Genomic DNA, 12,875 nt, shown 5'->3' with positions numbered 1-12,875 from the left:
AATGTAATTTTGTATAATAAGGTGCAATATTAATTTTACTACATTTAGCAGTAATTTCTGAGGGTTTTGAGATGCTTTCACATAAGGTGCAATATTAATTTTACTGCAAATCTTGTGGTAGGCAAGAAAATGTTAGATTTTTCTGGCTAAGGAACTTTGATCTTAAGACTTCGTCCTATGCAGCTGAAAGATTAAGCAGCTAAATGATTACATTTTGGAGAAAGAATAGGTTTAAAAACAAAGCAGATATTTAAGAGTTCATTTTTAAGTAATCTCTAGAAATACGTTTCAAATTTAAGAATAAAAATAAGTGTCAGTATTCATTGTTCTACTCATATTCAAATTCATATAAATTGGATTGAAACATTACTGTACCCCAGAAAAATATATAAATCAGATATGATGCATTAAAAGTAAACATGCTGTATTTTCATTTATATCTTTATAAAAATATATTAAAATTACGATTTTATAAAAATGTAATGATCAACTTCAACTTTTGAAAGCCCTAATATAGTATATCATTTTTTGCAGACTAGACCCCAGCACACCTTCAATTTTATAACTGAAGATTGATTATATTTTTAAATGCATCATACTGCAAGAATCAGCTTGTTGCAGGTCTCCTGGAAAAGCAAAGTCTGTACAAAAACATCTTCAATTAAATTTTTGAAAGGATACGTTGATTGTTGAGAAACAATCATTTTTAAAAGATCATTTTAAACTTGTGCTAAATATTTTGCATTACAAATCTATTTCCCATCAGGATCCACTGACTAAAAGTAGAGCATCCACTTTGGAGACTTTTTTTTTAAACCAAGCTATCTTCAGCATTAAAAAGGTTCAGTTCAGATTAGAATACAATTGCTGAACTAAACATCATGTGATTGATATTCTTGAGTATCACTCACACCAGACTATGAAGAACATGAGCCTCAATACACATTTGCAGCCCAATACCAAGATTTATGATCAGTTATTAAGTTGCATATGGAAATCCCCAAAAGTTTGAATTGAGGTGGACCTAATTCGATGTAGTATGGGGAATATTAGAAATGAAGGAAAAAGCTACAAACAGGAATGCTCCACACAGAAGATCAAATATAGTGCATTCGTTATGTCGAAACAAGAAAATATTCATGCTGAAGGGATGATTCTGCTGGATTTCTTGGGGATTTTTTGATGATAGATTAACAAATAAATACTTATTTAATAACATATTTATAGAGAAATGGTTAAGTTCCTTAAATGCCACAGAAAGTCAACCATTTGCACATCTGATGTTTAGTTGCAAATCTGGTTTTGATTTTCTGAGGCCAAACGGTTCTAAAAGTTCCCGGTAAGTGACGTACTTGAGTAGAATGGACTAGCTGGGTCGGAATCGCCAAACACGCTGCAGATGTCTGTGGAGCTTGATGCTGTAGAAGCAGGGGGTGGCGTCAGGGGTGTACGTGGAGAATTGGGTGCTGAAGCTATACTTTCGGTCTCATTGTCCGTGATTCGGCTATAACTAATTTTTCGTGGTTCCTGCTGTAGTGGTGTAGGATGTACACGGGGATTGCTTGATGCTGGATGTTTCGGGTTAGATGGTCGGACACCAGGAGACTTCAGTGAATAACTAAACTTCTTTGGCTGTAAAACATTAGAGTTGTGGAGGTAAATTAGAATGAAGTACATGGTAAACATACAGCCAATGGAGCTATGGCAAACAAAACATCACTCCTAAAAACAAGTGTGGGTGGAATCCTAAACACACTTCTAGGTTTAATGGGTATTAAAACATATAAATTTTTAAAAATGTCTAATACACAATGTAAAACAGAATTAGGAGCAAATCATTCAGTGTGCAATCAATATATTGGAGTTTATAAATTGCTTATTAAAAAATGTCAGTGTAAAGCTGCAGTGGGAGAAGAGAGAAAACAATGGAGATGTGCATTATAATAATAATCCTCGCATTTGATATGGCGCTTTTCACGTCTTCTAGACGTCTCAAAGCGCTTCACAGAATATACTGTAAAGTGAATTGACTGTACACTTGTGGGCGAAATGCAGCAGCCAATTGCACACAGCAGTGTCCCACAAACAGTCGTGGATTGATGTGACCAATTTATTATTGTTTTTTTTTCTTGAGGGATTATTATCAGGCGTGTGGAGTAAGGAAACTTGCCCAAGGTTTCGCCCTGCCGGGAATTGAACCCAGGTTTCTTAGTTGCAAGGCGAGTGCTCTAACCACTGAGCTACAGGACTTCATTATCTTAATATATGCTTAAAATAAACATTAAATTTCTTTCTAATACTTATGTATGGTATAAGATGGTACGCATGGAGCTCATGAGGAACAACAAGCTCAGAGAAGTAATGACCTTAATATAAAGACAAAAGAAGCTTCAATATCGAAGGAGTATTGAATTGTTAAAGTGCCATTCTTTCAATGGGACATTAAACCCAAGTCTTGTTCTGTGGTTCAGTTGGGCAATAATATCCTGTAGCACAATATCAAAATAAAGCAGGGAATTACTGGCTAATATTCCTGCTTGATTCAAATTCATCAAAATGAGATTAAGTTCAAGTGAACTCACCTCATTACTGTCTATGGCTAATTAATTAATAAATCTAATAATAGGAATTGACAACAGTCACTACACTTCAAAATAATTAGTTATCCTTCTTTCCCCACATCTGGTCCCTGACCAGAACTGGTTTCTTCCACCTCCGCCATATTGCCTGACTCCAGCAATACCTCACTCCACAAACTGCCCAAATCCTTGTCCGCGCCTTTATCACCTCTCGGCTGAACTGCTCAAATGTCCTGCTCACTGGTCTCCCCTCCCCCACTATTCAACGCCGCCCGCACTAAACTCCGTACCCCAATTACCCCAGTACTTGCCAAACTCCACTGGCTCCCTGTCAGAGCAGATTGACTTCAAGATCCTCACTCCAGTGTTTAAATCCCTCCATGCCTTGACATCCCCCTATCTTTCCAACCTATTCTTTTCCTGCACAGCACTACCCGCTGCCTCCGCTCTACTGGCTCTGGCCTCCTCCTTGTCCTTCAAATCCTATGCTCCACCATCAGTGGCTGTGCCTTCAATCACTATGCTATGGAACTCCCTCCCTCAATCCCTTCACCTTGTCCCCTCTTTCCCCATTTTCAGGTTGTGCCGGAAGACCTTCCTCTTCGACCGCGCCTATGGTCACCTTCCCCCTCCCACTGGCTTGGCATCAGGCTCCACCATTGTTAAGTGCTCTGGGACGTTGCCCAGCGTGGAGGGCGCTATATAAATGCAAGTTGTTGTTGTAATTCATTGTGTGACGTGCTGAGATGCTTCAAAGTGATGAGGCACGATATTAAATGCAAGCATTATTTTATTAAAGGTTGGATGCTGGAGGTGAGCTATTAGATAACAAGGTTGTCCTTTTATCTTGTACAGGAGTGTTATGGAGATACTAGCAGATCCTCTCCAAATGAGAGTATTATTCAAGTCTTAAACACACTTATAGAGTTGAGTGTCATCAAGTGAAATAGAAGTGTTTTACATAAAAGGTTTAACCAAAGTTATTGCGATCAATAAATGAACACCCAACACTAGTACAACTATTAAAGATGAGCGACAATAACGTTTGGTTGGACTAGCAGAAGGTCCTCAGGCCACTGAAACTCTTGTTCATGCCTTCATCACCTCCAGGCTCGACTATGCAAACGCCCTGCTTGTCGGCCTTCCCAACTCCTCCCTCCACAGGCTGCAGATAATCCAGAACTCTGCAGCCCGTGTCCTCTGTCGCATCAAACTCCGTGACCCCATCTCCCCCATTCTCGCCCGACTCCATTGGCTCCCTATCCTTCAGAGGATCCAGTTCAAGATCCTGGTCCTCACCTACAAAACCCTCCATGGCGTCGCCCCACCCTAACTCTCGACCTTCTAATCCTCTACCAACCCGCCTGCTCCCTCCGCTCAGCCGGCTCTGGCCTGCTCCACGTCTCCCCACCCACCTGCCCCACCATTGGCGGGAGAGCCTTCAGCCACTCTACCCCAAACCTCTGGAATTCCATCCCCCTATCACTCCGCCGCACCCCCTCCTTAGCCTCCTTCAAGTCCCGCCTCAAGACCCTCCTCTTTGACCATGCCATCGGCCACCCCCCTTCCCTTCCCCTCTTCCCCGACCCCAGCTTGGCTCTGAAATGTTGTACACTGTCCAGCGCCTTGGGACGTCCTCCCGACGTGAAAGGCGCTATACAAATGTAATCTTGTTATTGTAGTACAAAGATGGGTCTTCAAAGAATTGAAAAACAAGGTTTTCATTGCTCAGTTGAAGAAATCAAAACTTATTGATTTAACTATTGCAGCAAGGGGAATGAAGGCTACTGACACCAAAGGGGAATGCAATCTGAAGGGTACTGATAACAGCAGAATGAAATGAGAAAAAGAATCGTTAGGGCTGGATGATCATTAAGGAGCTATGGTGACAACAGGATTGAATGCTGCTGAGAATGGAAGCAAAAGTATGCTTCCAGAACAACCTGAATGGCTCCAAATTTAACAAAACAGTTTATATGTGCTTTTCTCCCATGTAGATAATTTATTCACCAGCATAGCTACAATGAATGAGAAAAAATGCTCAGCTCGTACTTTTTTTAAAGAAATAATACTTACAAATCTAGGTAACGTCTTGGCATTTCGAGGTTCTATTTCCAATGACTTATTGAACAAGTAATCTGTAAATTCTTTCTCCAAACTGCTTCCCATTGGATTTAAGTTTTCAAAAAATTTCTGTAAAACAAAGACACTCATTCAAGAAGAGTATTGAAAATAAATTTTGCAACTGGCTGAAATGAAGTTTAAACAAGCATTGGCTAGTGAGTGGAAAAAGAAAAAAAATCAAACCAGTACTTTGCAAGAGAATGGGTGGGAGAACATTAAAAAAACATGTTTGTCACCCATTATATTTATAATATTTACTTCATATATATAACTAGTATCTAGTATCAAGCCTTCACTTATAATTAAACATTTATAAACAGGATTACAGTGCTGAACACAGCTATCTGTTGGTTCCTCATCTCAACTGAGCAGCTTTGTCCATTCTGGACTCCACCCGGGAAATTTTTCTCTCATGGGAAAGGGTGTTCGCCTTCAGGAAAAACAGTAAACACGAACAACAAATGCTGGAACTTGCAATGGTTTTATGCAATCTCACCTCACAAATTTGACTGATACAAGTGCTCCAATGCTAGCAAGTTAGCAAAAAAAGGAAATAATTGTGGCTTTTAATTCCCCTCTCTACCACACAACAATTATTTCTATAATTTTGATTTTTTTATTGATCTGCTGCAGCACAAAATGTATTCTTTTTTCTTCCACTTCCCTTGGTGCATTGCTGTGTGCAAATTGGCTGCTACGGTTGCCAACAAAATACACAGGCACACCACTTAACTACAAGACATCTCAACGACACAGGGCGCTATATCAAATGCAAGCACTATAATTGACAATAGCTCACCTTGATGTCCTGTTCCACTCGTAAGCAATACGGCTGGTTTTGGTACTGTTGGATTTCTCCCGTTATTTCTGCCACTTTCCTTCTCTTACTGAAATTTATCAATTCTTTACCATGTCTTTTCAAGAAATCGGGGTTACCTTCCTCGGTCTTCAAAATGTTAGTCAAATATATTCCTAATACATGAAATAAGCTCAATTACTTGAATTAATCAGTTTTCATATATGTATAATCAAATAGACATTCAAAACAATCTATGTAGATCTTCACATGAATGTTCAATGAATAAACGTCATTAAATAATTTTTCCACCATTATTTGTTAGAATAATGTTCCTTTGCTTTAGATCTTCCCTAGCTCCACACACCAAGGCTGATAAAATTAACCATTCTAGAACGGTTACATAAATAAGCCTCAAGTCCTCTTCCTATTCATCAGAACTTTCCCACAAATTATCCAGTCAATTTACTTTGCAGTATATTCTGTGAAGTGCTTAGAGACATCTCAACAGTGTGATAATGTGCTATATTAAATGGAAGGATTATTATATTATCATCATAAAATCATTGTCCAAAAATGCATACAGTAATTTCAAATGTAGCCTTACTGATTTAATGGGTCCCAAGTTAAAGTAACTTGTTTTGGGTTGTACCCAAATGGTTTTGAAATGGAAATCCCCAGAATAAATGATTCATGTTGAGAAAATGTTCTATCCTACATTCCTAAAATAGTTATTCCACTTCCAATATACTTCTGACACCTCTTCTCCCCGGCCTGAGTCATTATTCTTGCAGCTTTTCTAGAATACTAAATCTAATAACATTGTAATTATCAGAAACCAAGTGTTCACCTACTTCTAAACTACCAATCAGTTCTCGTGGACTGCTAAGTATTAAATCTAGTATGGAACCCATCCCAGTATCAGCCTGGCTCAGTTGGTAGCACTCTCGCCTCATGAGTCACAATGTTGTGGATTCACGTCTAATGACGGGACTTGTCACCCATATGGTTTAAGCTGACATTCCAATGCAATGCTGGGGTGTGCTGCATTGTTGGAGGTGTCGTCCATCGATTGGACATTAAACAGAGGTCTTGTCTGCCCGGTGAACATTAAAGAGAAAGGAGTTTCTCCCTGTGTCCTTGCTAACAATTCCCCAAATATAAATTGGTCAATCAATCACTCACTTCACAATTAATTGGGGATATTGCTGTGCAAAAATTGGTTGTCATGTTCACTCACAAAATACACATAGCCACACCACTTCACAGTATATCTTATGAAGTACTTTGTGACATCTTGAAAATGTCACAAGCCACTATATCAAATGCAAGGATTGTAAGGATTGTAAAGATTATTATTGTTATCAGAGAGGGAAACATATTGGGATGCCAATGTAACCAAAGTCAGTAATTGTGTTAACTGGGATGGGTTGAACATAGAGAGTAAAGGAATAAAGCTCACCAAAGAAAGGTACACATGGAGGGTTGATGGACCTGAGTTTGGCCAAGTACTTTTTATAGTGATCCTCACTCAGTTCATGAGCTTCCTCTAAAATCTTCTTCTGTCGACTTGGTATTTGCTGTGAACATAAGGAGTAAACAACATAAGAATGCAGAATGCAGAAAAGAGGGAAGTCCAATTGTCCAATTTAGTATTTAGGTCATTTTTCTAATCAAAACGTATCCCTGTAATGCTTTCTGAATCTAAACTGGACCCAATTCACTTATGAATGTTTTAATTGTCTCTACTTTCTGAAGTAGTCACGAATATAAAAGGATGTGCTTGATTTTAAGTTTGAATCTGACAAAGTTATTCTACATGCCAATGTGTTGTTAGTACTCTTGCTTCTGAACGTTGTAAGTTCAAGACCCACTTTGAGCACGTAGTTTTGTCTGACATTCCAATTCAATGCTGTATTGTCAGAGGCTCTATCGTTTGGATGAGACAGCAAACTGAGGTCCAAATTACCTGTTCTGGTGACTTTAAGAGCCTATAGCATTATTTGAAGAGTTGTTCTTTTGGTATAAACACTAACAATTTCCCAGGTGAAAAAAAAATGATTGTTCACTTTACGACTGCTCGTGGGACACTGCTGGGTGCAAAAAGGCTATCATGTCCACCTACAAATACAGTCACTACACTTTACAGGAAAACTCTCTGAAGTGTTTCCAATTTGACATGGTGATGCGCTATATCAAAAGTAAGGATTTTATTATACTTTGTGGCTTCCTTGTCCTTTGGTTCTTACATCAACAATACATATTCCTAAACCCACCTCAACTATTCCCTTAGATATTTGAAAGCAATGAATCCGAATTAGAAAAGAGAGAATGAACTTCAATAGTTATTTGCTTTCCAGAAACCTTCATCTTGACTAAAAACACCATATCAAATTGCTGTCCTCTCAAAATACACTTTGAGGAAATACATATTTCCTCAAATACAGTATGTTTACAAGTATGGTTACTTATTTGAGGAAAGATAACTAGCTTTCAAGAGAACGTTATTGATTGAACCCATTCTCCATTTTTAATATCAATATTTACAACATTTCTCAATATTAAATGCCATTTGTGATTCATCTGATCAGCTTCTGAATCTCCAGAATTCTCTTATTTGACCACAAATCTTATTTAATTTTAATTCAACAACAACCTGCATTTATTTAATGCCCTTCACGTGGGAATGTTTTCGAGCGCTGAATACATTCATCTTTTAAAATATTAGGAAAAATAATAGATTTCAGGGCTGATTCTGTAATTTTGTACTTTGGTCACAGCTGTCCAGTTAGAGGTAGCACAACATATGAAAGAAAAATCTTCTCCAGTTACATAGTGCTTGTCAGACCTCATTTGGAGCACTGTGTTCAGTTTTGGGAACCCAATCTTAGGCAGGATATACCAGCCTTATCTGTCAATTTAGCTAGGTTATCAAGTGCATATCAAAATGTTTCTGCAAGTTTAGACATCAAATATCAAGCATAATGCTGTGATTCACCAAATTGGTTACATCTGAAGAATTACCATTAAAGTTCAAATCCTTCATCAGAACGTGGTATTTATATTTTGTATGAAGTTTTGCATTCTGCTCATTCAAATATTCCTTGGCATCTCATCATACATTTTACACTTGTTTGAGCAGCATACAACAACAACATTACACTTGTATAGCCCTTTCACGTCGGGAGGACGTCCCAAGGCGCTTTGAGCATACCTCAAAGGTGTGATCCAGCCTATAAACTGGAGATGAATTCATAGCGCTGACCACTTCCAGCACTCCATTAAAGTTGTTTACTTCCTGAAAAACTTGCAGGATTTCAATTATTCGACTGATAACTGTGACTCTTTCTTCCAAGTTTTCAGTTTCTACAATACATCTGAAGAAAAATACACACCCTTCTTTTAATGACTTAAACATATACAATATGCTATAAGTTATATTAATAAATGATAAAACTGCAGTTAAAAATAACTTATCTTTTTTAACGTTTAATTAACTATGCCTACAGTATACAACTGTAACTACATAACATCCAGTACTTCCTCAGTTAGGACTGCTTTCCCTGCCAGTTGGGGCTTAGGCTGGCAGGATTGAGAACATGTAAACACCTCCGAGTCTGATTGGTAAAACAGACAGGCTGGGCAATCATCAACCGTGCCTTTATTACTGCAAACTTACCTGGCTTTGCAAAGCCCATCTTCTCAAAGCCAGTTGAACTCCAAGAATTTAAAAAAAATTCCAGACTAAAGTTGTGAAGATTTCTGTCCTATAGAATAGCTACAAAAGCACCTTCAGTAAGGTACCATGTAGAGGGTATATCCCGCATACTGAATATAGTCAAGATTCTCAATTACCAAAGGAAAATATTTTTGTTGGCAAAATTCCCAGTAATTCTTTCCCAAATTCAAATTGTAGATTGCCTAGGCACCTTCAATAACAAAATTATTTTAAGGTAACCAAAACATTGCCGCCAATACAGAATACATATATAAAACAATGTTTATACAAACTTATTACTTACTTCTCAAACCACAAAGTGAGATTAGTAGTGTGCCTGATCATCTTGAGAAGGTTTGGAGAATTTATTTCCTTGTCATCCTTTGTCCAAACACTTCCTACTAGTTCAGAAGGCTGTACAGCTCTAATATTCAGAAACAGAGCATTAACTATGTTTGTTTAAATGGACCAAAGTAACTCTATTGAATGGGCAGTAATTTAGAAATGATCAGTTCATTTAATANTTTTTTAATTTACATTGCACTTGATAAATGTCCCATAGGATCTCAAAGAGTTTCACAGTAATTATAGTCACGAATACAGTTTTTGTGAGCAAGCAAAGTAGCTATGTTGCACTCATTAATGTTTCGCAAATAGCCATGAAGCAAATGATCAATTAATCAGTAAGACTGGTCAGCTGGGGCACATGGAGAAATTTTTGAAAAAAAACTTATTGAACAGTTTCAACTAAAATTAGTAATATGAAACCATAAATAATTTCCTGAACACTGCTTGCCCAGAAAAAAAATCGAGTCAATGTTCTTAAGCAAAAGTAAAACAGTCTTCAAGTGATTGAGAAAACAAATTAGAAAATGATTGCAATTAATCTTTAAATTCATAATCCATAAATAATCTAAAACATATTAGCGAGTCAAATTAAAACTTTTGAACAAAAATGGGTATTTGTAATTTCAATTCCAGAAATTATTTTTATTAAAAAAATAAACATAATTGTTTTATACAGAGGATCACAAATTCTCTTGTTCTACTGTGTAACATATATGATAACATATATAGACCAAAAGCAATAAAAATAAAATGGTTTACCTATAAAGGTCTGATTCTAATAATGTTAGCTGCCGTGCAATTTCTATTGGATGCAAAGTTAGCAGATCAAATAATTCAATTTGACCAGGCCTACTTATATGCCATTCTATAGGAGGTGGCAATGTTTCAAATGTAATAGCATGGCCTGGTCCATTTGCTTGTGCTTGTTTTTTCCTCTGGATGATTTTAGTAATAGATTCAACCCATTTCTTCATGGCTTTACCTGCATCAGAAAATAGAAGGAATCATATTGATAATCATGCTGCTTTTACAGTCAATGTATTTTTAAAGTTGCATGTACTGATACCAAATCATGGCCCCTTACCTCTTACTTTTCCAATGAAATTTTCTAGACGACTTAATAGTTCTGCGTCTCTTTCAAAGTCATAGAAATGATGTTCCACCCAATGCCGACATACATTCAGAACTCTTTTAGACAACAGAATAAAAACATATTTAAATCTCATGCTCAAAAGGAAAGAAATTTGAAAATGCATTGTGATGTTGAACACACTCTCAATATAGTCCAAATACCTACAGAACAGTGACAACACATCTACTCTACTATATCAATGGAAAGAACCATAACATCTACCAGGTGACATACTATTGTACAGCGCAGGAAGGGAAAGCCACATAAACACCTTCAAAGTATTTGGACATCAAAAATGGGTTCAAGGGAGCTACTTCAGCAGTGATTCCCCAACATTAAATAATCAGAAAATATGCTTACATGTGAAGTCTTCTTGGAACTGAATTGGCTCCAAGGTGAAATAGCAAGACAATGTCAGATTTGAGTTAATCCTCAAGGTCTTAAAATGGGGACTTTCTGATGTGGGGAAAGCATGTTTGGCAAGCTTCCTGCTGCTTATCCAGAAATCAGACTAGTCTGGTCTGCCAAATGGTTCCGTAGTGCTCCAGGCACTGCGGATGACAGATCAGATAACCAGGTTCATCGGTAGGACAAGGATTCTTCCAATTCAGCTTTTGGTAACACTGCAAGCTAAAGCTCTAAAATAGGATAGTTCCAGCTGGATAAGCAGCAGGAAGCTTGCCAGAAAGTGCTTTCAACTCCAAGCTATGTGGTTTTAGCTGGTTAAACTCGAGCAGAACTTTAATACATATTTACGGTCCCCACGTCTTAGGTCTTGCCAACCTCTGCCTAATCTTCTCTGGAATTAGGTAAATAGGATGCGCCCCTCTGGAGAGAGAGCCCTTTCCATTCTTGACATGGGAATTTCCACTTGTAGGTGGTATGCATGGAACTCAGTCTGGTTTGGATACTGTTAAGCATGGTGATGATCTGCATGTGTCAGACTTGTTATATTGGATACCACATGTGGTTCCTATACTATTCTGAGATAATACTTACCGAAGTTGTACAGGCTGAACGTATTCTTTTCGAAAACGTTTCAATTCTGAACTAAGAGGCTGATCACCATGATCCATGACTTTCCGATCAGCATCTGTTGGTGCTGGCTCAAGAATCTCAAATCTGACATTAAATACAATATACATAAATAATACAAAACTAAAACATACTGTGACTCAAAAATCCTAGTAATTTACAATTTAGTTAATGACTTGAACAGGAGATTGGAACTGCATCTTACCCAGACAGTAAACTCGCTAAAAAGAGCAAATGAAACGGTAATCAAATTTGATCAGTAATAATTTGATTTAAAATTTTTGCGGTATCTGTATTGAATTTTTATTTGCTCTTTAGTCTGCGTTCTTCAGTAGCACTGTTAATTAGTTGAAATCTTTAATTAATAAACCTCCAGGATACAAAAGTAACTTAACGGTGCATTTTTCTGTTATGAATTTAGCAACGTTTCCTATTAAATACAGTTAATTTTTATGCAATTATATAAAGGAAATAATTTTTAGCTATTCTATAAAATGATGTACTAAAATTAAATGGTCAAATTATTCTGAAAAACAATTTAGGTGCTTGTATATTTTATTTACGTACCTTTCAATTAAAAGGCTGAGCAACTCCTGAGGCTTGCAGAATGACCGATACGTTGTAAGGAATGTCCTAACAAAGTTTGGGTCTAGAGAAATACAAAGTATTTTAAGTATCATTTTCTTTATATGGTAAGAATTGGTACTTGTTCTAAACATATTTTACCGCTTTCTTTTCCTGAAAGTAAACAAAAGGGTGCATTATTAATTAGTGAAGTAGGGAACATTTCCAAATGTTCTAGTCTATTATTTCCATAAGTTAATGCCTCAAAAGATTTGTCAATTTCAAGAGTGGAAAAAATACCATGTTATCAGTCCATTGATGTACATCCCTTAACACAAAAGAAAATGCTGCCTTTTCTAGAAAACATTTTAACTGTTTGTAATGCACCATTCCTAAACTATGAGTTCAGTTAATAGATTTCAAAACTGAACAGATTAAGATTTTTCTCACCCCATAAATTGTTTCCAGTATTGAATTTTACAAGAAACAATATGGGGGTGGAGTGGGGAAGGAAGGGAGGAAGGAAGGGGTGTAGCTTTAACTGCTGAAAACACTTCTTCAATGGAACAAATCTACCAG

The 12,875-nt window shown here is 37.1% G+C and overlaps 1 protein-coding gene across 1 annotated transcript in view; it reads right to left on the bottom strand.

Annotated features, from left to right (window-relative positions):
- Window positions 1–1,305: 1,305 nt before the first annotated feature.
- Window positions 1,306–12,875, bottom strand: part of LOC103179222 (son of sevenless homolog 1) — a 62,765-nt gene continuing 51,195 nt past the window's right edge. Inside the window, 11 exon segments of the mRNA XM_007894384.2 lie at window positions 1,306–1,449; window positions 1,452–1,632; window positions 4,656–4,772; window positions 5,503–5,675; window positions 6,962–7,079; window positions 8,714–8,876; window positions 9,522–9,641; window positions 10,325–10,547; window positions 10,650–10,753; window positions 11,697–11,819; window positions 12,300–12,381. Coding sequence (XP_007892575.2) covers window positions 1,367–1,449; window positions 1,452–1,632; window positions 4,656–4,772; window positions 5,503–5,675; window positions 6,962–7,079; window positions 8,714–8,876; window positions 9,522–9,641; window positions 10,325–10,547; window positions 10,650–10,753; window positions 11,697–11,819; window positions 12,300–12,381 — 1,487 coding nt within the window. The 3' untranslated portion in view covers window positions 1,306–1,366.

Source organism: Callorhinchus milii, unplaced genomic scaffold, assembly GCF_018977255.1.
Source record: "Callorhinchus milii isolate IMCB2004 unplaced genomic scaffold, IMCB_Cmil_1.0 Scaffold3, whole genome shotgun sequence".
Classification (NCBI taxonomy): domain Eukaryota; kingdom Metazoa; phylum Chordata; class Chondrichthyes; order Chimaeriformes; family Callorhinchidae; genus Callorhinchus; species Callorhinchus milii.
The sequence above is the reverse complement of the archived record's forward strand: the minus strand, read 5'-3'. Positions and strand labels throughout refer to the sequence as shown.